This window comes from Schistocerca americana, chromosome 6 (genome assembly GCF_021461395.2).
Source record: "Schistocerca americana isolate TAMUIC-IGC-003095 chromosome 6, iqSchAmer2.1, whole genome shotgun sequence".
In the NCBI taxonomy this organism is placed as follows: domain Eukaryota; kingdom Metazoa; phylum Arthropoda; class Insecta; order Orthoptera; family Acrididae; genus Schistocerca; species Schistocerca americana.
In genome coordinates, this window is record NC_060124.1 from 377,399,532 (window position 1) to 377,427,152 (window position 27,621).

At 41.7% G+C, this 27,621-nt stretch overlaps 1 protein-coding gene across 2 annotated transcripts in view; it reads left to right on the forward strand.

Annotated features, from left to right (window-relative positions):
- LOC124619264 (protein Njmu-R1-like) overlaps positions 1-27,621 on the forward strand; it is a 103,502-nt gene that overhangs the window by 19,427 nt on the left and 56,454 nt on the right. For both annotated transcript variants that reach the window (XM_047145531.1, XM_047145532.1), the window contains exon 2: positions 19,139-19,240. In XM_047145531.1, the coding sequence (XP_047001487.1) occupies positions 19,139-19,240 (102 nt within the window). The remainder of the gene's footprint in view (positions 1-19,138; positions 19,241-27,621) is intronic.

A 27,621-nucleotide genomic window follows, 5' to 3' on the forward strand; every position in this document is an offset into this window, starting at 1 on the left:
CATGCCCTCAATGGTACTTCCTGGGGTGCCGATCGAACCACTCTCTTCCATTTGTTCCAGTCCCTTGTCTGTTCTAAACTTGACTATGTGTGTTTTGTTTATGTGTCTGCACACCCGTTGCTCTTATGCCATCTCAACACTGTCCACCATCGTGGCATCCGTTTGGCGATGGGCGCCTTTTACACCAGCCCGGTTGAGAGTCTGTTTGCTGAAGCTGCTGAACTACCACTGTCCTACCACTGTGACTTTCTCATTGGCAGGTATGCATGCCGTTTGTGCGCCATGCGTGGCCACCCATCCTATGCCTTCTTCTGTAATGATTCCTTTGATCATCAGTATGGGTCTCATCCTTCTTCTCTGTTACCTCCTGGAGTATGCTTTCGGCACTTGCTACAGTCGCTTAACTTCACACTACCTGCACCTTCCCCGGTGGGTGTGAACCTCTCCCCACCTTTGCTTGACCTTCATTTGCTTCCTAAGGACACTACTCCAGCCTTAGTCTATCGGCTTCAGTTTCACGACCTTCGCATGGAACTTCATGACAGTATCTTTGTATACATTGATGGCTCTCGGACTGACTGTGAGGTTAGATGTGCTTTTCTCATTAGCAACCGTGTCTTTCATTATCAGCTTCCAGCCCACTCCTCAGTATTTACAACCGGCTCTTCGTCTTGTATCAGGCTACACAGTACATCTGGCAACACAGCCTTTTCAATTGTGTCCTCCGCACAGACTCACTCAGCGCCCTTCAAAGTCTATATGTGCTGTACTCCGCCCGCCCATCCCTTAGTGCAGCGGGTCCAGGAAAACTATCACTTGCTCACTCTTGGTGGAGCCAGTGTGATGTTTCTGAGAGTTCCTGGTCATGTCGGTCTGCGAGGCAACAAGGCTACTGATGCTGCTGCTAAAGCTGCAATTCTCATACCTCAGCCCGCGAGTACCTATGTTCCGTCCGATGATCTTTGTGTTGCCATCTTGTCAGGAGGTGGTGCCCCTTTGGCATCGCCAATGATCCTCCCTTCCCGGGAATAAGCTCCGGCTGATTAAGCCTCTCCCAGCAGCTTGGACGACCTCCTCTCAGCCCTCCCTCCGGGAGAGGTTATTTTAACTCAGCTGCGTATTGGGCATTGCCTTTTTAGCCATTGTCATTTGATAAGTGGCGCTACCCCGCTGCTTTGTACATATTTCACCCAAGTTTCAACTGTCTGCCACTTCCTGATGGAATGTCCATTTTTTAACCTTTTACATTTCCATTTGGGTTTGCCGTCTGAGTTATGGGCCATTTTAGCAAATGATGTGCGGGCTGTTGACCAGGTTTTACTTTTTATGTGCCAAAACAATATGGCAATGACCATTTAATTTTTAGTTTTGGACCTCTGTTTCTGTATGGTGTCTTTTTTAGCCCTTTTTCCACGTGCCTGTTTTTAACTGTCTTCTATTATGTCAGTTGGGACTGATATATAGTCGTTTTTCAACTCCTCTCTGTCTTCGTGTTCTATAGTTTTGACTTGAGTGCATGTGACCCCAGTTGTTTTTGCACCCTAAAGCATAATGGAACCAAAACCAACTGACAAACAGCAGTCAGCATGGATCGATGAATGAAGTGCCTGCTCCAGAGACCCATACACAGCAATGTTCACTGCATGGTCATTGAGGAGACACTGATGGTAGCCCCTTGGTTCATCTAAGCAGCCAGTTGCATATTTATTCATCCACACACATCTCTGCAGCTACTGCTCACTCATGTCTTCTATGGGTCATGCTGCACCAGTTGCCTTGGCACTAGTTTTGGATGCTTTAACCATGGCGCCATGCAAACAGTTTATAAACCTAGCCATTTTGGAAATACCTCCACTCTTGGGCTGAATGCCAGTGATCATGCCCATTTGGAAGTCAGACAAATCGCTCTATTTTCGCATTACAACAACAACTGCACTATTTTCCACATCCCCCCCGATATGCTTGATATATTCTCAATAACTAGTGCTGCCTTTTCTTGTCCATGAGCGGTTACTCCATGTTGACATCTAACATAGGTGGTGGTCACATGAATGTGACTGGACTGTGTATATTTTTAGATCACTCTTTGAGAAGCATAGGACAACAGATATTAATATCTGCAATTATAAGATTCTCAGTTTGTCACAATTTGGCATATATGTTATGGTTTGGACCCTTGATCAGTATTCTTGTCATCAGCTAACATTACAGTTTTTGTGTTGCCATGTAAAGTCATTGGATGATCATTTATGTAGGATAGAAATAAGAGTGAGCCAAATACCAGTCCTTGTGGCCTTTTGCATGTTATGTTTCTCAATTCTGAGATTAGTTTCATGCCTGAGAGACAGCCTGTTACAGAGAACCTCAAAGGCTTTGACAGTCGCAGAATAATTTTTCTTTTCTTTTCATTTTTATGGTCTGTTAATACTTTTCTGGGGAGAATCTTTTATGAATGTCAGAGTGAGAGTCAATTAACAAATTCTGAATTCTGGTCAGTTACATGAGTCAGTATTTTTATAAAAAAGAAATAAAGAAAGAAAACGCTTTTGAAAGGATAGGAAGAAGTGAAATATGTCTACATTTTACAATTAGAAGTGATTTGTTTATCTCCACCTTTGTCGATGGGTGGTACTACAGCTTATTTGTCTGTCTGTCTGTCTTATTTGTGTATCTCTGGGAATATTTTCAGTCACTGATAGATTACAAAAACGGCTTAAGGATAATCCTAGCAAATCAACACACAGTTTAAAATTGTACTAGAAACACCATCACATCTAGCATAATAGTTGGTTAGTTCCTTGTTTCATAGATGAAATTCACAGTAAACATTCTGATTTGGAATGTGTCAGTAGAAAAAGTATGGAACAGTCATATACAACTTAAAAAGATATAAAAAAATAATATTTATATGGCTACATGCTGGCCATAGAAAACTTTTTTAGTGACTCATTATCTCTATCCAGTTAACCAGTACTTCTTATTGATGTGATGAATTTTTTAATCTCCTTTGCAGTTGTATATTTTAAACTAACACCTGTTGGTGATGCATGCATTGTCTGCACACATAGATCTAATACCTATATGTTTGTTTGTTTATTACTGGGTACAGTGCAAGAGCACACATGCCTGGGGGCTAAGGAGGGGGGGAGGGTGCCTCCCCCTCCCCTTCCCATCCTAGTTCTCTGCCAAAGGAAAAAATAGAGTATAGTAAAGTGTTTCTTCTTTTTTCGAGACAATGATTTAACAGTCGGTAATACAAAGGTTTTTTATTGGGTCATATCTCTATTTTTTTTATGTATGCTTAAAAATTGCCATTTGTCTTCCAAAAATTAAAATGCTTCATACCTCCAGGTGTAGCATCCTCGCCTCCTTACAAACTGTAACAATTCCTACCAGGGCCATTTTGTTCTAGTAGCTTTTTCAACTGTTCAAGACTTGATGAGAGCAAGGCACCTGCCAGATTTGGGCACCCTGGAGTGGATAAATTTGAGGGAATGATAAAATACAACAATGGATTGAATTTCAAAAACTGACTGTTGTGCCAGGTTTATTCCAGAAGTCTACCTCTAAGGGATACAAGTGGTGACTCAGAGGACACTAACAGACTGAGGGGCATACTGCTTGATGGAGGGAGGGAGAGAGAGGCACTTCTGATCAGGTTGAAACTTGGCTGCTAAGAGAGTGCCAAGTTGCTTCTGGCTTACTGTCATCAGCCTGCTCTGCAGCTCCCACTTGACCATTCGCTCCCCTTTGATTATTGGTAGAGGGTATGTTGGAAGTGTATCTTTATCAGCGATGTCCATCTAAGCATCACATCATCAGCCTGTGCATGAGAACAAGGCAAGCATTGCTCACAATATCCAGTGGTAACCACTGCCGAACCAGCCCAAGTCTTGGCACAGATCTGCATTGAAACACAGTTCCTTTGTATAGAGAACCAAACTGAGAAAAATAAAAATGTCGATTGCAAATAAAGATTTTCGCTATCATTCTGTCAGTCGACCATACACACAGCTATAACTATATTTATAATGTAGCTCTGTCTTTCAAATGGATTTACTCCAAAGCAGGTTTAGTGAACACATTGGATATGAGTGGGATTTTTCAGACTGAATGCTTCTAGCAATTAGCAAAGCATCTAGCCTCATACCAGAAGAATTCTGATGTAAAGCATTCTGTGTGTTATGCAACTGAATGAGAGATGATGCATCAGTCACATCCATGTTTAATGTTCATCCCCCGCTGAGCAATTTTCTGAGCTCTGCGTTAACACATTCCACAGAGCACTTCATACAGGCCATATTATCCTGCTCAAAGAGTGACACGATCTTGACATTAATATGAGGAGCTTTCTCATGAATGTGCCTAAGGTCAGCCTCACTTGTATAATTCTGCTGATGGCCCATGAACTCAACCCCATGGCTGCACTTCGCAGACTTTTCAAATACTATATGCAAGACTCATGAAATTCAGACTTAATTAATACTCTCACAATACGAATACCTGAAAAACAATAGAATAAGTTAATCAATACTAGTCCACATAGGAAGTCACACAGATACCATTCACTTCTTCATGGAAGCCTGTGAGATCAAAGACTAAATGAAATACCACATAGAAACAGAAACGGCTGCTACCCTTGGCGCGTGTAGTCGATTCTATTGCTGCGGGTCTAAACCATCAAGTTGTTGCATGAATAACTCAGAATTACAAGCTCAAGCCCTGTCCATCAACTATCATAGTATTTTAGTTGGCTCATTATTCATTACCTCAAAAGTTTAGTAGTTTGCTGCTACTAACACTTAATTAGCTATGTTATTAGAGATACTTTGATTCTTGTGATACAAAAGAATTATCTTAGTTACTTAACTGAAACAATTGCTTGCTGATTGTGGACTATAAATACTAATTTTCATTCAGACATCTAAATGTAAACTTATAAACTGTATTAAAAGGAGAAAATATTTGTTAAAGTGACTACTGCAGAAAAAACAGAAAATGCTTTTATTGTATGTGCTGTAAATGGCATTGATGTATGAATGGCATTAATACTTGTGTATAATATAGGTACACACTTCAGTCCAGTACAAAATGTTGGAGGGAACAGATAATGAATTCTGTTTCTCAATGCAGACTGTAGCCTGCATTTATTAAAAATGTGGTGGGTTAAAACTGTTATTCAACTGAGTTTTGAACCCAGATTACTTCCATGGTACTCACTACTCTTTTGTGAGTAGATGCATGGTGAGCATTGGGCCCCAGGCCATTGGATTACTCCTTGCTTTTGGGTATGACAGTCATACTATTTGACTGAACCTTTTGTCTGACTTGATCTTTCAGATGGCTTCCTTGTTGACAAACTGGCGTTTCTATACGACCCTGATTGTAGTTAGTTACTTTTATTTGATCCTTGCTTCCAGATTTGATCTCAGTTCTTCCAAAATTTTACAGTTGTGCAGGGAAGATTGTCCAACATAGTGCATATTCCACCCCTTGTGCAACTGTAACTTGAGCACTTCATGTGTGGGTGAATTGAATTCAAACACATTTACCAGTCCATTGCAGGGGTTGTCAGGTACTTGCACACTCATAGCGCCTGAAAATGTGCCAGAACTAAAAAAAAACCCTATGTTTGCCAAGGGATATGTGTTAATTAAGTCTGGTGTACTCTGGGCAACAGTTTCCCTGCCCGGCAGTTATTACTATGGCAGGGTGCTGCATATGGAGAGAGCTCTCAGTTAGATAGTCTGCAATGAACAGAATCATACTTGCCCATATTGGAGTCCACAAGACACCAGCAGTCTCACTGAAGAGAACAGACCATTTCAGTGCTGGAAAGTATGACCTCAAGACTTTTCTGTCCCTGGGAACACCACAAGAGGAAAATAGATACAAAAGAAATGGTAAAAAGTACTACCTCCATACAGTGTTTGTTGACAGAAAAACTTTTTCTTTGTTGAAATATTGAGGAAAAATTCAGGGAAGTAATATCAATCAGCAAAATGTGAAAACCCTCCATCCTGGTTAAAGTTGCTAACCCTTCAGAGTAATAAGGCATTTCTTTCCTGTGAGAAGCACAGTGACTTTCTCATCACCATCACTCATCACAAGAGTCCAGGGTGTGATTTTTCCATTGTGACTTCACGTTGCAGAGAGCTGAAGAGCTTTGTGCAAACTTGGAACAGTGGAATGTCAATTTCAATTGCCAAATCCTGTGAGGCCCAAAAGATGACAGAGCAAATATAGGTGCTTCTATTTTGGCTTTGAGTCTGACCATCACCACACTCTTGTAGCCCAAAGACAATTTATTAATTTTGAAGTAATTTAATAGTTGGGGCAGCTGGTCACATTTTCACAATGCTTGGCATGCTGAGTTAGTGACACACTGCAGCAACAGGTAGCAATGTTAGAACTTATATAAACAGTTTTCATAATACTCATCTTTTATTTGTCTTCTTTATAGTAAGTTGTAGGCTCGTAGTACATTCTGAAATGCAACTTTATATAGTGATCTGGAGGACGCTTAACTTCATTTTTTTTCTTTTTAAATAATAATAATAACACTGGTGGACTTGTTGTTGAATAGATATATTTTCAGTCATTTCACTTCACAGTACAAATCAGTATCAACCACCATGCTATGAAAACACACATAACTTGTACTCCATCCTTACCCTTTAAACTCATACTACAAACTGTCAAAGACAAAGATTTACTTGTATCAACATGTAGCTTCAATTTGGCAATGATTTACCACTTCAATGTAAAGCTGAATGTTGAGTTGTCCTTGCTGTTTTTTAAGTGTTTGCATTTTGGGAATATATCTTTATGTTGCACAAATGATGCCATCTGTGGACACTGCAGACAGCTGCTGCATAAGAGCACTCTGTGCAGCCAACCACTGGTATGTATCAACTGTAGAGATCATCTTTCCCCTTGGCATTTGAATTGCTCCATTTAAATAAGGAAATAAAAATACAGGAGTACAAAAAATTTGACCATCTTTTTTGTTTTGACGCAAAGAAAGCATATGAATGCCTACATCCAGCTCAAATGGTAGCAAACTCTGCAAACTTGGTGATTAAGCCCCTGTCTGTTGTGAGGCTGAAGATATCCACATCCCCTGAAATTCTGGGTGCTGGTGGCTACCTGAATACATCTCTATATGAAAGTCCTGCTGTATCTGTATAGTTGTCTCCAGTTCAGCTCCCCCTGACTAATCAACTGACATTCCCTGCCATGTGAGACTATCTTCCTCTGGACATACTCATCAGACTAATACTGCCTCATGGTTCTTTGTCAGCCACTGATTGGGAGAGGCACATATTATGGCCGGCAGAACAGTTCACCACACCTTTCTTCCAGATTCAAGGCCTGAATCCCCCCGCATTCCCCCTGACACCTAACCAGAGATAAAGCTCGTAAGGAAACTAAAAATAAAAAGAAGACAAGGGAAAAAATGTAAAAGTAGATCCAGTGGGCCTAGCTGCATTGAACTTTTGTCTCCCCCCTGCATGCACACACACACACACACACACACACACACACACACACACACACACACACAAAATATTTTCTCTCACTTCCTTCCTGCCACCCATGAGTACACCTACAGCCCTCATCCAGCAACACTGTTAAGATTATTTTGCAGCACCTACAGGAACTCAGACAACTACAATATCGTAGTTTCCAGCAGTGTGCAGTGCTCTTCACCAAAATTGGATCCATGAAACGTATACCCCAACCCTTTGTAATCACTATGCATATTTTTTTTAGAAGTAGTGTGACATAAAACTCCTCAGCACTCTGGCCTTAGCCACGACACAACACTGTGACCCAATATAATACGCTCTCAAATGCTGCAACACTTCTCCGTGGATTCCTGACAGCAAGTTCTTGCAGTCGTTAACTGTGTCAGGTATGAGAATGAATTCTTAACCCAGCGTAGGAAAACTATGACTGTCTCACTATGGAAAATAGAAAACCCACATGAAATGGACAGCTTTAGACACTCCAGTCTCAAGAATATTCTGTGTCAGTTACTTGAACAAATTGTAAACGAGAAGCTATGTATGTCTCTTGAGACAAGGCGTCTTTTGGCCAACTCCCCATTTGGATTTCAGGAGAGCTTGCCCACAACTGACAGTTTAATTCACCTGATGTTAGCTATAAGAAAATTTTATGCATTGCCAACACCTCATAGCTGTTTTCTTTTACTTACAAAAGACCTGTTCCACCTCACAGCATTATCACTTCCTTACACATAAGTTTAGGCTCCCTCCCAATTTTTAACCAGAATGCTGTCTCTCTCTCTCTCTCTCTCTCTCTCTCTCTCTCTCTCTCTCTCTCTCTCCAGTATTGTACATACACAAGAGATTCTAGCTCTACAGAGGATAATGCAGTCCATTCTTTCTTTATCTTTTTCTTTTTTAATTTTTTATTTTACGAGGTGCATTCAAGTTCTAAGGCCTCCGATTTTTTTTCTAATTAACTACTCACCCGAAATCGATGAAACTGGCGTTACTTCTCGACCTAATCGTCCTGCAGACGTACACATTTTTCACAACGCTGACGCCATGATTCCATGGCAGCGGCGAAGGCTTCTTTAGGAGTCTGTTTTGACCACTGGAAAATCGCTGAGGCAATAGCAGCATGGCTGGTGAATGTGCAGCCACGGAGAGTGTCTTTCATTGTTGGAAAAAACCAAAAGTCACTAGGAGCCAGGTCAGGTGAGTAGGGAGCATGAGGAATCACTTCAAAGTTGTTAATACGAAGAAACTGTTGCGTAACATTAGCTCGATGTGCGGGTGCGTTGTCTTGGTGAAACAGCACACGCGCAGCCGTTCCCGGACGTTTTTGTTGCAGTGCAGGAAGGAATTTGTTCCTCAAAACATTTTCGTAGGATGCACCTGTTACCATAGTGCCCTTTGAAATGCAATGGGTAAGGATTACGCCCTCGCTGTCCCAGAACATGGACACCATCGTTTTTTCAGCACTGGCGGTTACCCAAAATTTTTTTGGTGGCGGTGAATCTGTGTGCTCCCATTGAGCTGACTGGCACTTTGTTTCTGGATTGAAAAATGGCATCCACGTTTCATCCATTGTCACAACCGACGAAAAGAAAGTCCCATTCATGCTGTAGTTGCGCATCAACATTGCTTGGCAACATGCCACACGGGCAGCCGTGTGGTCATCCGTCAGCATTCGTGGCACCAACCTGGATGACACTTTTCGCATTTTCAGGTCGTCATGCAGGATTGTGTGCAAAGAACCCACAGAAATGCCAATTCTGGAGGCGATCTGTTCAACAGTCATTCAGCGATCCCCCAAAACAATTCTCTCCACTTTCTCGATCATGTCGTCAGACCGGCTTGTGCGAGCCCGAGGTTGTTTCGGTTTGTTGTCACACGATGTTCTGCCTTCATTAAACTGTCGCACCCACGAACGCACTTTCGACACATCCATAACTCCATCACCACATGTCTCCTTCAACTGTCGATGAATTTCAATTGGTTTCACGCCACGCAAATTCAGAAAATGAATGATTGCATGCTGTTCAAGTAAGGAAAACGTCGCCATTTTAAGTATTTAAAACAGTTCTCATTCTTGCCGCTGGCGGTACAATTCCATCTCCCGTATGGTGCTGCCATCTCTGGGACGTATTGACAATTAACGCAGCCTCATTTTAAAACAATGTGCATGTTTCTATCTCTTTCCAGTCCGGAGAAAAAAAATTGGAGGCCTTAGAACTTGAATGCACCTCGTGTTTTTGGCAAATTCATAGGTTCACAGAGGCTAAGAAGTCTGCTGTCTCAGTGTCCATATATGTCAATAACTTCTGTATGTACTTCAATTCTTCCACAATGAATGTTGCTGAAAACTTACAAGGTGCTGTAAGGTAAGTGTAGTCCCAGGCCCTCAATCTTGGCTTCCAGTTTTCCACTGCCAAAACCTGTGTTATGCACTACAGCAAACATAGGGATGTTCGCCTACATCCAGAAGTATACTTTCATAATGAACTGCTCAGTATTATAGAGTCAGCTCTCTTTTAGGGGCTTTCATTTCATGCCCGTTTGATGTGATCACCACATATTTGCCAGCTTAAAAACAGTGTTGGTTGAAAATTGACTCTCTCTGATGCCCCAGTAACACCTGGCGTGCAGACAGCTCCACCCACTTGCATCCTGATGAAGCCCTTGTCTTAGCTCAACCGGATTATCGGTGTCTGGCTTGTGGAGCAGTGGCCCCATTGGTGTTACAACTACCATACCCAGTTGTAGTGGTGACTTCTGCCACCGAATGTATCAGGCTGACCAAATGTAGCAGGAAGAGTTAGAAGGCACCGTATTAAGACTCGTCTGAGCTTTCCAAATGATTTATTTGTTTCCACTACAGTGTTCCATTCACCTCAGTACATGTCGCAGCGTCCCGCAATGCTGAGGCTACTGCCCCAGCGACCCAGTGCGATGTGCTGCTGTGCGTCAGCCTTGAAGGACTGCGTTGTCAGGGCTGCGCCAGCAGCTGGCTCAATGGTCTTCTTCCCCATTGACTCAGTGCTGCTCTGCTGGGAGGTGCCGAGTGGCCTGCTGCTTCTTTCCTCACTGGCATAGCTGAGTACATGGCTACCACAAGCGCCTGCGTTCCAGCATCCGAATCTGCAGCCCTCGCCTCGGGATGCCTTTGGCATGTGTTGGAAGCCAAGACGACTGCCCAAGGTAGCGAGCCATGGAGTGGTCTGCCGCTGGTTGGCTGCCTACGGACCCCACGTCACCCTCAGAGGGTCGAACCAACGACCTGCCGTGGACTGGGATGCTGGCACCCCGTCTGCTGCTGCGTGTAGCTGGTGGTGTGACACGCCCCGCTGTCCTGGAGAGCTGCCACACTTGAATTGAATCTTGTTAGGAACCCGCACCTATTTATACGTGGCTTTGTGCCTCTGTTTTGCTAACGCACCGCTCCGAGTCACGTACTGACGACACCTAGGTTATGCCAGTGGACCCCTTCTGCCTGTAACTTGCGCCATGCAAACCGCTACATTTACACTTCTAGCAGTTTGACGGCCCTGTGGCCTCCATTGTACTTCGCAACCGCTTCTCAACGTAACTTACTGTCAACAGGCCCGTGCCCATGTGCTCAGAAATGTTGCACCAAATCTAACTTTCCTATCTTAAACTGTGGTACCACTACACAATACACAGTGGTGAGGTATGACTTACAAGTTGTGCCTTTAGAATGAGCCCTGTGGACAGACTCCAGACAGAGGCCAGGGGTTCTTCCTCTACGAATCAGATACTTACTTTTGAATTATGCAATATATGTCCCCACTTTCAACAACTGATTCCCCATATCTTTTTCTCTGAGAAGCGGATTCACCTCCCAAAAAGATGACCCAGGTCTGCTGTTTCAATAGTGGTTCATCAGGAGTCTCTTACCTCTGACTTGTTGCCTTTCTCTGTTGAATCCTCATGGCAGTTCACCTTCCTGAACTCCATGCCATGGTGCAAACATCATCGAAAGATCAACCGCGTCATACTGTAATGGATCTGGGAGATGTTATTTTTTTACCGTATTTGTCGATACCGAATTGTAAATGTTTTCTTATATTTTTGTCAGAATTTATTATAATTTGTCTTATTATATGTTAATTTACTTCTGTTTTTGAGACTAAAAGCATATTGATTACTATTACAAAATGTATCGAAGAATAGCAAAGAAACTGATTGTGTAAAATGTCTTTGACGTTGGAGTAGTCTTTGAGTATAGTCAGTCCGAGTCGGAAGCTAACTCTTGGTGTGTGTTGATGGAAGAACAATGTGAAGGTCGAAGTCATAAACAATTATGAATTATGTTACTATTATTTTTGTATTATCTGAAAAGAAGAAACTACATTGGAAGAAACTGTATTTGAAACACCAAAATGAGAGAAACACGCTGAACCACGTCATTTTCTGCAGCCGACAACGATGCATTGTGGAATCATACTTAGACAACTGAAGCCAAGACTTATATTTGCTTGCAAACGTCTAATGGAAAAGGTACTGTCACGAAATATGGCAAATTTAAGTTTATAAAAAATAGTGGCCATATTTTCAACTTGTGTAATAGCCGGGAAGCCATATTTCAATACCCTCCCAAAGAAAATAGTAGAGACCTCTGCTGTTGTTTGTTCCTCTAAGTGCTTGCTGGTTGCAATATTTTTACAGCATAATTACTGGCCATTATCGAAGCCCTCCAATATACTTGCACTCTACCTCCTGAAAGTTTTTTAATCTGCCGTTATTCTGTAAGCAGGCTACAGGCTATAAATCGAGGTTATCCTTGGGAGCAGTTAGTTTCAAACATACACTATCTTCTTTCTGACCTCTGTGGTACTGGGAGCTAGTTTTTGTTCTTTTGTACTCCAAAGCTCATTGGGTTTCTGGGGAACAAGCTTGCCAATTGGTTAGCAGAGGAGACTACAAAGACGATAATCTTGGAGATGGGGATACTGGGATCTGAATTTTGATTGAAAGTGTCTCATCAGCTTTTAGAGGGTTGGAATGAGGAATGATGCACTGTGGCCATTTCAAACCAGTTATAAGCAAGAAAAATGTCCATGGCCATATGGCATTCTACAATCCACCTTTCCTGAAGTGAATCCAGTATCACCCATACCTGGGAGACTCAATGTAACGTACTCAGGTGAGAGGACACACCCCATTGTAGCTGCCATCCTTCCTTTCATAATTAGTTGTTGTCTACATTTTTTACTGTTCTGTGACTTGAGAATTCTGCCAATCTTCTGCAGTCAGTTGGGCGCGGAGGGGCGGCTGCTGGTCGATGTGGAAGTTGACCTCACGCTGCAAGATAAGCTGCTGCTACTTGTGGCTGGTGCAGTTATCCCACCCAACAGACTTGATTACTTTTTAATAGGTGTCTTTATGTCACTTCTTATTTCATCCTATACATCCGATGATACCATAGAAGATCAAGTTGGCTGTCCACCCTTTTCTCCTCATGGAATCCTTTATGCCATGATTGTTAAGGGAGGAAAAGACTTGTGAATCTGCTGTTTAGGATCCTTTTAACACCCTTAATCAATTAATCAACCAAATTTTCTTTATTTCTTGGATTACCCTTGTACTTGTTTATGATGAAACTTAAAAGTCTATCATTCTAGAAACTAAAGTTTATTTCAGAAGGGGGGAAGGAATCTTGAAAAATAGATGCTGTTGTAAATTCCTTGCATACATAATATATAACAATAAAAAAGGAAGTAAAATTGATATATATCAGAAAGGAAGGAAGGAAAATTAAGATCCAATGTCTTTTGATGATGAGGTCCTTAGATACAGAGAAAACAAAAGGAATTTGGCTGTCTCCTTTTTTAAAGGAACTATCCCAGAAATTGCCTCAAGCTGTTTAGGGGAACTGTAGAAAGGATTTGAACTTCGACTCTCACAAAAGTGAGTGCATTGTCTTGCCACTGTGCCACCTTCCTTCAATATTTAAAGCAACAGGCTGGAAGAGAGAAGTTTTGAAAAGACAGCTGACAGCTTATCATTGTCCTTGCTGCTTCATCATATCACTCATTTCTTCCTCCTTTACAGTTGATGTTGTTGTGGTCTTCAGTCCAGAGACTGGTTTGATGCAGCTCTCCAAGCTACTCTATCCTGTGCAAGCTTCTTCATCTCCCAGTACCTACTGCTACCTACATCCTTCTGAATCTGCTTAGTGTATTCATCTTTTGGTCTCCCTCTATGATTTTTACCCTCCACGCTGCCCTCCAATACTAACCCAGTGATCCCTTGATGCCTCAGAACATGTCCTACCAACCGATCCCTTCTTCTAGTCAAGTTGTGCCACAAACTTCTCTTCTCCCCAATCCTATTCAATACTTCCTCATTAGTTATGTGATGTACCCAAATTATCTTCAGTATTCTTCTGTAGCACCACCACTTTCGAAAGCTTCTATTCTCTTCTTGTCCAAACTATTTATCGTCCATGTTTCACTTCCATGCATGGCTACACTCCATACAAATACTTTCAGAAACGACTTCCTGACACTTAAATCTATACTCGATGTTAACAAATTCCTCTTCTTCAGAAACGCTTTCCTTGCCATTGCCAGTCTACATTTTATATCCTCTCTACTTTGACCATCATCAGTTATTTTGCTCCCCAAATAGCAAAACTCCTTTACTACTTTAAGTGTCTCATTTCCTAATCTAATTCCCTCAGCATCATCCGACTTAATTCGACTACATTCCATTATCCTCGTTTTGCTTTTGTTGATGTTCATCTTATATCCTTTAAGGACACTATCCATTCCGTTCAACTGCTCTTCCAAGTCCTTTGCTGTCTCTGACAGAATTACAATGTCATCGGCGAACCTCAAAGTTTTTATTTCTTCTCCATGGATTTTAATACCTACTCCGAATTTTTCTTTTGATTCCTTCACTGCTTGTTCAATATAGAGATTGAATAACATCGGGGAGAGGCTACAACCCTGTCTCACTTACTTCCCAACCACTTCTTCCCTTTCATGTCCCTCGACTCTTATTACTGCCATCTGGTTTCTGTACAAATTGTAAATAGCTTTTCGCTCCCTGTATTTTACCCCTGCCACCTTCAGAATTTGAAAGAGAGTATTCCAGTCAACATTGTCAAAAGCTTTCTGTAAGTCTACAAATGCTAGAAACGTAGGTTTGCCTTTCCTTAATCTAGCTTCTAAGATAAGTCGTAGGGTCAGTATTGCCTCGTGTGTTCCGATATTTCTACGGAATCCAAACTGATCTTCCCCGAGGTCGGCTTCTACTAGTTTTTCCATTCGTCTGTAAATAATTCGCATTAGTATTTTGGATCTATGACTTATTAAACTGATAGTTTGGTAATTTTCACATCTGTCAACACCTACTTTCTTTGGGATTGGAATTATTATATTCTTCTTGAAGTCTGAGGGTATTTCGCCTGTCTCATACATCTTGCTCACCAGATGGTAGAGTTGTGTCAGGACTGGCTCTCCCAAGGCTGTCAGTAGTTCTAATGGAATGTTGTCTACTCCCAGGGCTTTGTTTCAACTCGGGTCTTTCAGTGCTCTGTCAAACTCTTCACGCAGTATCATATCTCCCATTTCATCTTCATCTACATTCTCTTCCATTTCCATAATATTGTCCTCAAGTACATCGCCCTTGTATAGACCCTCTATATACTCCTTCTACATTTCTGCTTTCCCTTCTTTGCTTAAAACTGGGTTTCCATCTGAGCCCTTGACATTCATACAAGTGGTTCTCTTTTCTCCAAAGGTCTCTTTAATTTTCCTGTAGGCAGTATCTATCTTACCCCTAGTGAGATAAGCCTCTACATCCTTACATTTGTCCTCTAGCCATCCCTGCTTAGCCATTTTGCACTTCCTGTCGATATCATTTCTGAGACGTTTGTATTCCTTTTTGCCTGCTTCATTTACTGCATTTTTATATTTTCTCCTTTCATCAATTAAATTCAATATTTTTTTCTGTTACCCAAGGATTTCTAGTAGCCCTCATCTTTTTACCTACTATATCTCTGCTGCCTTCACTACTTCATCCCTCAAGCTATCCATTCTTCTTCTACTATATTTCTTTCCCCCATTCTTGTCAATTGTTCCCTTATGCTCTCCCTGAAACTCTCTACAACCTCTGGTTCTTTCAGTTTATCCAGGTCCCATCTCCTTAAATTCCCACCTTTTTGCAGGTTCTTCAGTTTCAGCCTACAGTTAATAACCAATAGATTGTGGTCAGAGTCCACATCTGCCCCTGGAAATGTCTTACAATTTAAAACCTGGTTCCTAAATCTCTGTCTTACCATTATATTATCTATCTGAAACCTGTCAGTATCTCCAGGATTCTTCCATGTATACAACCTTCTTTTATGATTCTTGAACCAAGTGTTAGCGTTGATTAAGTTGTGCTCTGTGCAAAATTCTACCAGGCGGCTTCCTCTTTCGTTTCTTACCCCTAATCCATATTCACCTACTATGTTTCCTTCTCTCCCTTTTCCTACATTCGAATTCCAGTCACCCATGACTATTAAATTTTCGTCTCCCTTCACTATCTGAATAATTTCTTTTATTTCATCATACATTTCTTCAATTTCTTCGTCGTCTGCAGAGCTAGTTGGCATATAAACTTGTACTACTGTGGTAGGCGTGGGCTTCGTATCTATCTTGGCCACAATAATGCATTCACTATGCTGTTTGTAGTAGCTTACCCACATTCCTATTTTCCTATTCATTATTAAACCTACTCATGCATTACCCCTATTTGATATTGTGTTTATAATCCTTTAGTCACCTGACCAGAAGTCTTCTTCATCCTGCCACCGAACTTCACTAATTCCCACTATATCTAACTTTAACCTATCAATTTCCCTTTTTAAATTTTCTAACCTACCTGCCCGATTAAGGGATCTGACATTTCACGCTCCGATCCGTAGAACGCCAGTTTTCTTTCTCCTGATGATGACATCCTCTTGAGTAGTCCCCGCCCGGAGATCCGAATGGGGGACTATTTTACCTCCAGAATATTTTACCCAAGAGGACGCCATCATCATTTAACCATACAGTAAAGCTGCATGCCCTCGGGAAAAATGACGGCTGTAGTTTCCCCTTGCTTTCAGCCGTTCACAGTACCATCACAGCAAGGCCGTTTTGGTTAATGTTACAAGGCCAGATCAGTCAATTATCCAGACTTTTGCCCCTGCAACTACTGAAAAGGCTGCTGCCCCTCTTCAGGAACCACAAGTTTGTCTGGCCTCTCAACAGATACCCCTCCATTGTGGTTGTGCCTACGGTACGGCTATCTGTATTGCTGAGGCACGCAAGCCTCCCCACCAACGGCAAGGTCCATGGTTCATTGGGGACGGAGGGGGGGGGGGGGGTGTCCTTTACAGTGTGGAAGGATATTACTGAATAAACTTGACCCACAACTTCAGGAGTAAAAGACAGATCAACCCTTTGGAATGACAAGGTTCCTGCAGACAATTGTGAAGAAAATAAGTTGTTAGTCTGACAAGGTTATATCTGACATCTGCTACAAGTAATATGTACAGATTACTGCAATTAGTGGAGAAACAGTTACAAAAATGCCGAACTTGTAACTGAAATCACTTTGTTAGATTCGTTGGGCAGATGGAACCTAAATTTTTATTATTTATGACAAATAAAGTTGAACATTTGTACAATTATTAGTTTTCATTAATCAAATCTTATCACTCTAACAAACATTAGGATTTAAACAGGGAAAATTTCAACCATGCAAATTGTTCATTTTTGGGAGAAGAAAAAAGAAGAGAAAGGAAATTTGCTCTTATAAACTGACTGAAGAAACAAGCATAGAGGCAAGTAACATGTGGAAATGCATGAGATGCTTGAATAACACAATAAGATGCAAATTTCATATAGTTTTCAGAGGTCATTTGCAGCAGCAGTTTTATAAACAAAGTGGTAGGGGTAAGCTTAACACAATTATGTTGTGTTTCTGTAACATTGCTTTTGTAAAAGTTATTTACAGTTCATTATGACAATAATTGACTAGTACAATATTAAAAAAATCATGACTATAGGAAAAGAGACAACTGAATAAAGAATTCATAAAATTTTGATATCGATATATAAAGCGAATGAAATTTTAGTTGGCATATTGCCATTTTATTGGGTTGAGATGGTGACTAAATAGCTTATCATAAAATGGAAACTCGGGATAGGATAAATGGTTTTTAGTTTTTACTGTAACTGGTTAGAAGCTGTAATGTCTCTAATAATTTTTAGACCTTCAGAACAACAGAATGTATTTGTTCCAAAATATCTCTTTCTATAGTACTCTGATATGCATTTTGATGCTAGAGACTAGTTTTAATGTTGTCCAATATTAACAAGAAATCCTCTTGGATTCTTATTTTGAATTGTTTAAGTGTTTGCTGGGAAGTAAGCGGGTATGCTGAAAAGTAATGCCTCCAAATTTTTTATGTAAACACTCCTGAGTGTGTGTGTGTTTTTTTTTTTAGCATGAAAATGGTAGACTACCCAGAAGTGCTGCGACATCTGCAAAAATCCAACACTGGGGTTCATTGTCATCGATCGTCCTCTATACAATTCTGACTTGGCCCCATCCAATTTTCATCTGCTTCCAAACTTAAAGAATACCTTCGAGGTCTTTGCTTTGCTAGTGATGAAGCGGTGCAAGCAGAGGTGGGGTTATGGCTCTGTCAACAAAGTCAAACATTCTACAGTGATAGTGTCAACAAACTGGTCTTTTGTAGGGAGAAATGTGATCGTCACCATGGTCACTATCTTGAGAAATAAATATGTAGCCATGAAGAGTAAACGTGTGGAAAGTTAGTAACATTTGTTTTACGTATAAAGGCTTAAGAGTTCGCACGTAAAAAATTTGAGGCATTACTTTTCAGCACACCCTTGTAATCTGATTTTGCAATGATAAGTAAGTCATTGACATGTGCTAGAACTACAATTTGGGAGGAAGATTTTTAACTTAATTAAAGTGTAATATAAGTTTCCTTTAATTTACATCTATGGTCACAATATTTTCTGTTTAACAGATTACCAGTTTCGGTCTTTAATGACCATCATCAGATCTGTCTCATAAAAGCAAAGTTCTAATGCACTGCAGCCATAGTGGCATGGTCAACTGTTAAATGCAGAATCAGCACCAGCATCCTCAGATACATATAAATCACATCACATGCACGAGTCATGTTGTCAGTAAAACATTAGGACTTTGTTTTTATGAGACAGATCTGATGATGGTCATTAAAGACCGAAACCGGTAATCTGTTAAACAGAAAAGATTGTGACCACAGACGTAAATTAAAGGAAACTTATTACATATACGGGTCACTGTGTTTTGTCGCCACAAAGTCGCAGCTTGTGAAAGTGTAATATGTTCACAAACAAATTTTTACTCTTAATTAAGGAGCATGTAGTATTTTATATACAGGTCACTGTGTTTTGTCGCGACAATGTCGCAGCTTGTGAAGGTGTAATATGTTCACAAACAAATTTTTACTCTTAATTAAGCAGCATGTAGTATTTTAAAAATGAACATCAGAAGAATATTTGTCAGTGTCTTGAACTGGAAAGTAATGACCTTATTCTTTGTTGCAGGGCAAATGCAACATCATCATTATTGTCATCATCATCAGCAGCAGCAGCAGGCAATATTCAGGAAGGAACATCACAAATTAGTACAGAGGAGGAAGCTTTTGGGTATGAAAATTTGATAATTTAATAAAACTACATAAAGAAGGTTTATTCATACCTATTACCATTTTTTATCTTTCTACTATTGCATCTCCATTTTCTAGAAACAAGTTTTAATTTCAATTACACTGTCAGCAGCAGCTTTTCCCATTGGTACAAGGTCTAAGGTTTGGAGTGTGAAGAGCTTTTGACATGCCGGTGCATGAAATATGCTAGCTAAAATGTAGGATTATACATGTGCATCTGTTCTCTTTCTCTCTCCCTCCATCCCTCCCTCCCTCCCTCCTCCCCCCTCCCCCCCCCCCCTCCCCCCTCCCCCCAACACACACATCCTTCCTCCACAGTTGTATGTTTCACCTTACTGATATATCACTGACAGATGCAGAGAACCAGTCAGCTTAGACAATGAGATCAAATGTAGCAACAGTTGTAGTGTTGTAGAAACATACAATAGAATCACAACAGATGAGTAGGACACAACAGTAGTGTACTGAATACACAAATAACAATAGAACTGGTGAAGTAAGAAAGTGTTGATAACTGAATAGGGATGTAGCAGAAATGATTGTCATGAATAATTTAAAAGAAAGAAATTAAATGTCATCAGCACTGTAGATATTATTTATCATATCAAAAGCATCTCCTTTGTTGCAGGGGTTAATTACATCATTGGTGCAACTACAATGGAAGGGTATTTTTTGAGAGGCCAGACAAACATGTGGTTCCTGAAGAGAGGCAGCAACTTTTCAGTAGTTGCAGGGGCAACAGTCTCAGTGATTGACAGATCTGGCCTTGTAACATCAGCCAACATGGCCTTGCTGTGTTGGTACTGTGAACGGGTGAAAGCAAGGGCAAACTACAACCGTAATTTTTCCTGAGGGCATGCAGCTCTACTGAGGGCATGCAGCTCTACTGTATGATTAAATGATGATGGCTTCCTTGTGGGTAAAATATTTCGCAGGTATATTAGTTCCTCATTTGCATGTCTGGGCGGGCATTACTGAGGAAGACATCGCCATCAGGAGAAGCAAGACTAGCATTCTATTGGGCAGAGTATGGAATGTTAGAGCCCTTAATCGGGCAAGTAGGTTAGAAAATTTAAAACAGGAAATGGATATGATGAAGTTAGGTATGGTGGGAATTAGTGAAGTTTGGTGGCAGAAGGAACAGGGCTTCTAGTCAGGTGCATACAGGGTCATAAATACAAAATCAAATAGGAATAATGCAAGAGTAGGTTTAATAATGAATAAGAAAATATGAATGCAGGTAAGCAACTATGAACAGTATAGCCAGTCTCAAGTACCATTTTCTGTTCTTGATTGTTATCTTGTACAAGGGCAGAAGAAAGTCTGCTTTACCTCCTTCTCCCATCAATTCATTGTCACTCTTTTTTTCTTGCTGGCCCATTCATGGGTATCTTCTCTTTCTTTTTGCAGTAATTCCTGCTGCATGTCCCAATCAGCTGAATACCTGTCTGATTTGACTCCATATGTACTGGACAATTATCATTCCATTTGACAATGATGAACTTTTTATCACTATCAATTCAGTTATTGTAAGCTACTCTTCCAGCTTATTTTCAAATTGCTATTGCAAAAAAAGGTCATCCTCTGATCTTAGTTTTGTTGAGTGTTCAAGATGCATAAATGTTCATACTCAACAAATGGGGTAATCAGTTCAGGAGAAGAAAAGAACTATCAAAGAAAACTTTTAAGTTGTAGGTGAATCCTGTGTAAGTTGAAGATTCCTTCTCCCAAAGGAGGTATTCCTGGTGGAGGTCTACTTGCCCTTCCCATCAAACATTTAATGCCTGTGAACATAACCACTAGTATCTGGCCTGCACCAGCTCTAGTGATAGCTTGTGCAAAATTTTGCCAGTGTGCTGCGATATAAACAAACAGATTGTGTTTCACTGTATCAACAACTTAATATTGTTGCGATATTAGCTTTACCTTATGCACTAAGATCAAGTTTATTGTTTATGTGTTTATGATTTTGGCCATGGTTTTCCAGCAATGCTTTAACATGTCCTAGGTCTTTCACACCCCCTTTACCACACACAACAATGACAACAGTAACTGCCACATTGCAGGACTTTGATACATCCTATGATTACTCATTTTCACAATGTTCATAAACAAATGATTCTTATAAATTTCTTCTTTTCTTTCCCTTCAACAGGTCAGATATGTTTGCTAGTGGTTTTCTGTCAAATGAAAAGATTAATTTGAAGTATTGAATTTATCTGAATGTCACTGGCCAGCAGTTTTCATAGAATTTTATTGGAGAAGTAGTCAGTGTAAGATTTGGGTCACTAGGTTTAATATTCATAACATCACTAGAGTGAGGTCGTTCTGGAATATCTCTTTCTGCCAATGTCATACAATGTTCCTTTTACATGTAGGTGTTTTTCCACTAACAAGAGAGTTGTTTGCTTCAGGCTGATGGTCATTGTGTAATCGGGTTTGGTTTAATAGAGCTGAATGCTAAAACTGGCCTAGAGGATGATCTATTGGTACTTTCAGATTCATTATTTTCAGTCTCAGAAGAGTCACTACTTTCTACTTCATCCTCCAGTGTATATTCTTCACTAGAGTCACTGGAATCCTCCAAATCATCTTCACTATTCCTATTTAGAATTGGACCTAAAGTTCCCAGCTGTTGTACCATAAAATGCCCTGCAAGAGAATACTAGTTTCAGATCAACTGATTGTATAAGACAAAAGATTGACTGAGACTGACAGTAAATGCCTTATGTCTACATTACTAGCTTTCAAATATGACACCTGATTTCTACCACATTTACACTGTTTGCTTATCATCTACAATGAAAGACATAAACTTTAGATCATGATTTTTCACCTAAAATAGCAAAACTTTTTCAAAATAAAGCTTCTTACATACACTTTAGGCATTGTATAAATTACTTGAAGCATTTATTCTGAGTTCACACTGATAACAATTTAGGATTACAAAGATTAAAATCACACACTCACCTGGCACAAATCCCTGTGCATTGTGAAACTGTAACAATCACGAGCTTCTCAGTGCTGCCATCTGCAGTCACTGAAGTAAAACGAATATATAGCATTCACTGACCAGAAATACTGAAAGAAGGCTGTCTGTCACAGACTATCCTCTCCTACTCAAAAGTATGTCAGCATTTGTAGATGTTAGATAATAAAGGGTAATGTGTGCAGTCCAGCACTCACTTTGCATAAATTGTGTTAGAAAACCCCTCAATTCTTTCTCTTCTCATAGATAAGTGCCTATTAAGGTATTTTTGATGATAGTTATTGTCTTATGAAATTTCTTTGCTTATAACTTTTTTTTTAGTGTGGAAACTGTTGCCAGAGTAGTGTTTACCCCGCAGGGGACTTGCCATTCTTTGGCGGGTTAATGCTTGGCTACCATGGGGTTCCAACCTTTGTAGCATCTTTTCCCTTCCATGCTGCATGTCTATCCTCTTGCCATTCTTTTCCCCCTCCCTTGGGGGAACATGTCTGGGCTGTTATTGGAAATGTATTCAGGATTTTTGGTAGTCAATATTGGAACACTCTCCACTGTTTTTTGTTCCTTTTTTCTTTCTTTGTTCACCTTTTCCTATCCTTCCTCCTCTTTGGCGTTTGTGTTTCCTCTCTTTCTTCTTCCTCACTGTGCACTTCTGAAGGCTGGCCCACGTGTCGGACATGTAACAGGTTACTGGGTAATGCATAATTCCCAGCAGGTAGGATTGCACTTACCCCCTGGTACAGGCCAGGCTCAGGAAGGGGTGATTGCCTGAGCTGCTACCTTCCCAAATTGCCAATTGGTCCCTCTGTCGGGTTTTGGGGAGATGTGACCTCAGGTGTGAACAATCACCCAAGGTGGGTGTGCCCGCTTCTGAAGAGGGCCCCCAGTTGCAAGGAGCGCACCGTCGGAGATACTGGGAATCTGGAGGATTTTCTCACAATGAGCCAATCACAGTCAACAGCTAGAAACATAAACTGAATGAGGCAAACAATTCAAAGACCCTCTCAGCTGCACCATGGTTCCTCATGGTTTCACATGGTCAGTCCTGCTCTATGGTAAATCCGTTTATTATTCAGAAAGGTGTTGATGCAATTGCTGGCCCTGTGAAATCCTGCTCTCGTTTGTGCAGTGGCACTTTTCTTTTGGAGACTACTCCTGATTCTCAAGCACAGCAACAACTCACAACTTGACCCTCCCATGGCTATTCATGTCGAGGCCCATCAAACACTGAATTCTTCCTGTGGCGTTATTTGTACAAGGCTACTCAATGGCCTGACCAAGGCAGAAATCCAAACATACCTCTCAGATTAGCGTGTCATTGCAGTCCATCAGGTGACGAAAAAAGTAGATGTCTCCTTAGTGCCCACACGCACTCTCTTTCTCACTTTTGATAGAGTGGTTCTTCTGTCAAAGATCAAAGCAGGTTATGAAATTATCACAGTCAGACCACATATTCTGAACCCAGTGTGGTGCTACCAATGTCATCTTTACAACCCCACTTGAGAGTCCTGTCGAGGCCCAGCCAAATGTGTAATCTGTGATAGTGATGCTCATGAGGGTGATTGCCAGCCTCGTCCTCCCCAGTGCATCAACTGCAATGGTGACCAAGCTGCCTCCTCCCGTGATTGTCCGGTGTATCTTGATGGGCGGGCTGTACAAGAGATACAGGTGAACGATAAAGTCCCTTACCTGGTTGCTTGCAAGTTGTTGGTTAGTCAGAAACCCCGTGTTTACCATCTGGCACCTAAAGTACAGTTCTTGCTACATCTTGCTCCATGAAGAAAATGACTACACAGACATGTGACCTCAAATTTAGCACCATTGTTGTGAAATCACCTAGCATCATGGTAGCATCCCCATCTCCTCCTCCATCTGTGCAACACGCCATCATAGTTTTGCCTCATGGTGCTAAGTCATCAGCTATGCAATCAACAGGCCGGAAAGGACAGAAGGAATACTCCCTGAAGTCTTCCTGCATTCCTCCAGCCACAAACATCTGAGTTTTCTTCTGTCAACCAGAGAAGCCAGTTTGGTCCCTTAGGAATTCACACACATTCACCAGAAAAGTTCCAAGAAGTGAAACAAGGGAAAACAGTCTTCTCCTTCACTGTCTCGAAGATCCTCTTCTACGGTGTTGCATGTGATACCCTCACCCAACCAACCTCCGTGTCGCTAGTGCGCACCACCAACCATCTTTCTGCTCTGGGCTCCACAGGTCGATAGAAGGAGAATGCCGACACTTCTGTAGACCTCATGGAGCAGGATCCTCCTGCCTCTTTGCCCTGAAGCAGCAAGTCTTCGAAGGCTGGCACTCAGCAGCTGCTGAGGTGACACCCATTCATTTCTTCCTCATCACGACTCTCCTCCAATGGAATGTTTGCAGTCTTCAATCCAACAAAGAGGATTTATGGCTGCTCTTAGAATTGCACCATCCACTTGCTCTCTACCTTCAGGAAACAAAATTGCATCCTCACGACTGCTTTGAGCTCTTGCATTTCTTCCCGATCCGTTTTGAACTTCCCCCCGAGGATGGCATTCCATCTTATGGGGGAGTAAGAAATGGCGTCTGACAAGGGGCTCCCGTCAGGTAGACCACTCGCCTGGTGCAAGTCTTTCAATTTGATGCCACTTCGGCGACTTGTGCGTCGATGGGGATGCAATGATGATGATTAGGACAACACAACACCCAGTCCCTGAGCGGAGAAAATCTCCGACCCAGCCGGGAATCGAACCCAGGCCCTTAGGATTGACAGTCTGTCGTGCTAACCACTCAGCTACAGGGGGCAGACACGGGGGAGTCATGCTGCTCATACGGGATGACGTTCATAGTCAATTCATCTCCCTGACTACTCGTGTTCAAGCTGTTGCAGTTTGCCTTTTCCTTCCTCACTTGACATTTCTCTTTGTACCGTTTACATCCCTCCGTCATTTGATGTCAACAGGACAGACTTCCTCTAGCTTATTGGGCAGATAACTACCTCTTTCTGCTGCTCGGTGACTTTAATGCGCTCCATCCTCTTTGGTGTTCTTCTGGAACCTGTCCAAGAGGTGCCCTCGTGGCTGACCTTTTCTATCAACTTACCCTCTTCTGCCTTAATACAGGAGCACCCATGTTCCTTTCAGAATCCATGCACACCTATTCCCATTTAGACCTATCCTTCTGCACTGCCCAGCTTGTGCATCATCTCAAGTGGTCCATTATCTCTGACACATACTCAAGTAACCATTTCTCATGTGCTATCTGTTTGCTGACTTCTAGCCCACCTATGTGTACACCCAAATGGCAGCTTAGTAAATGGATTGGAAGCTTTACTCCTCACTGGTGACATTTGATGGACAACATATCCCCAGTTGTGATGACCAGGTAACTATCTTACAGAAATTATCCTTACTGCCACAGAACATTCCATTCCTCACACTTCCTCTTTACCGCACCATGTCTCAGGCCTCTGGTGCATTGAGACATGCCGCGATGCAATTCGCGCATGGAGACATGCTCTCTGCATTTTTAACCATCATTCTACAAAGGCAAACTGCATCCATTATAAACAGTTGTGTGCACAGTGTCATCGCGTTCTTTGGGATTGTAAAAAAGCTAGCTGGATTTCATCCAATATTTCTTTGAACAGTTCCACTCCCTTTTCCGTCGTGGGCCAACCTCTGACTTCTTGCTGGGACCAAGATCCATTCCCCAATTTCCAGCCTGACAGTAGAAGACAATGTCATTGTGGACCCTATTACTATCTCCGACACCTTGGGCTGCCATTTTGTGGACATTTTGAGCTCCTCCCACTATTACCCAGCCTTCCTCCATCGGAAACAAGTGGAGGCAGCTCAGGCAATATCCATCTCTTCTCAGAATTGTGAGTGCTACAATGCCACCTTTACTGTGAGGGAGCTAGATCATGCTCTCACTTCATCCCGATACTCCACCCCAGGGCCAGACGATGTTCACATTCAGGTGTTGCAGAACCTTTCTCTTTCGGGCAAGCACTTTCTGCTTCCATATGTGCAACTGCATCTGGGCAGAGGGCACATTTCCCAGGCTCTGGCATGAAGCCACTGTCATACACCTAATCCTGATAAGGACAAACATCTTCCTTCTAGCTACCACCCCATTTCTCTCACAAGCTGTGTTTGCTAGGTGATGGAACATATGATTCATGCCCAGCTAGTATGGTGGCTTGAGTCTCACAATTAACTAACCTCTGAACAGTTTGGATTTCAAGTGCGCCATTCTGCAATTGACCATCTTGTCACTTTGTCCAACCATGTCATGAATGGTTTTTGCAGGAATCCCAGATTGTGGTCATGTTTGTCGATTTGGAGGAAGCCTACAACACCTGCTGGAGAACTGGTATCTTCCATACTCTCTACATGTGGGGCCTCCATGGCTTCCTGCCCCATTTCCTTCAGGAATTTTTAAAAGACAGTTTTCAAGGTACATGTGGGTTCTGTCTTGTTGGACACCTTTATCCAGAAAAACAGTGTGCCTCAGGATTCTGTCCTCTTCGCTATCACCATTAACCCTACAATGGCCTGTCTCCCTCGTGCATCTCTGGCTCCCTTTTTGTTGATGATTTTGCATGTCTTGCAGTTTTCCATGGACCTGTCTCATTGAGTAGCATCTATAGTGATGTCTCAATCATCTTTACTCATGGAGCATTGACACTGGCTTTCGTTTTTCCACTGACAAAACCATTTGTATGAATTTCTAGTGGTGCAATTGGTTTCTTCAACCATCTTTATATCTTGGGTCTGTTGCTCTTCCGTTCATTGAAACTATGAAGTTCTAAGGGCTCATGCTCAATAGGAAACTTTCTTGGTCCTCCCATGTGTCTTACCTGATAGCCCGCTGTATGTGGTCCTTCAATGTCCTACATGTCCTCAGTGGAACTTCGTGGGGAGCAGGTAGAACCACCCTCCTCTATTTATACCGGTCCCTTGCCCATTTGAAATGAGACTATGGGTATTTCGTTTATGCATCCTCACTTCCATCACTCTTACACTGTCTCAATACTACCCATCATTGTGGCATCGATTTTGCCACTGGTGCCTTTTACAATAGCCTGGTTGAGTGTCTGTATGCTGAAGCTGCTGAACTACCGCTTACGTACCACCTTGACTTTCTCCTCAGCAAATATGCATGCTGTTTGTCTGTCATGCATGGCCGCTCATGCTATGCCCCTTCTTCAATGACTCCTTTGATTACCAGTATAGGGCGCGTCCCTGTTCTCTGTTACCTTCTGGAGATCGCTTTCAGCTGTTGCTCCGGTAGCTTAACTCCACGCTATGTGCAACATTCCCGGTGGGTGTAAACTCTTCACCACTTTGGCCCATGTTCACATTGGCCTTCATTCATTTCCTAAGGGCAC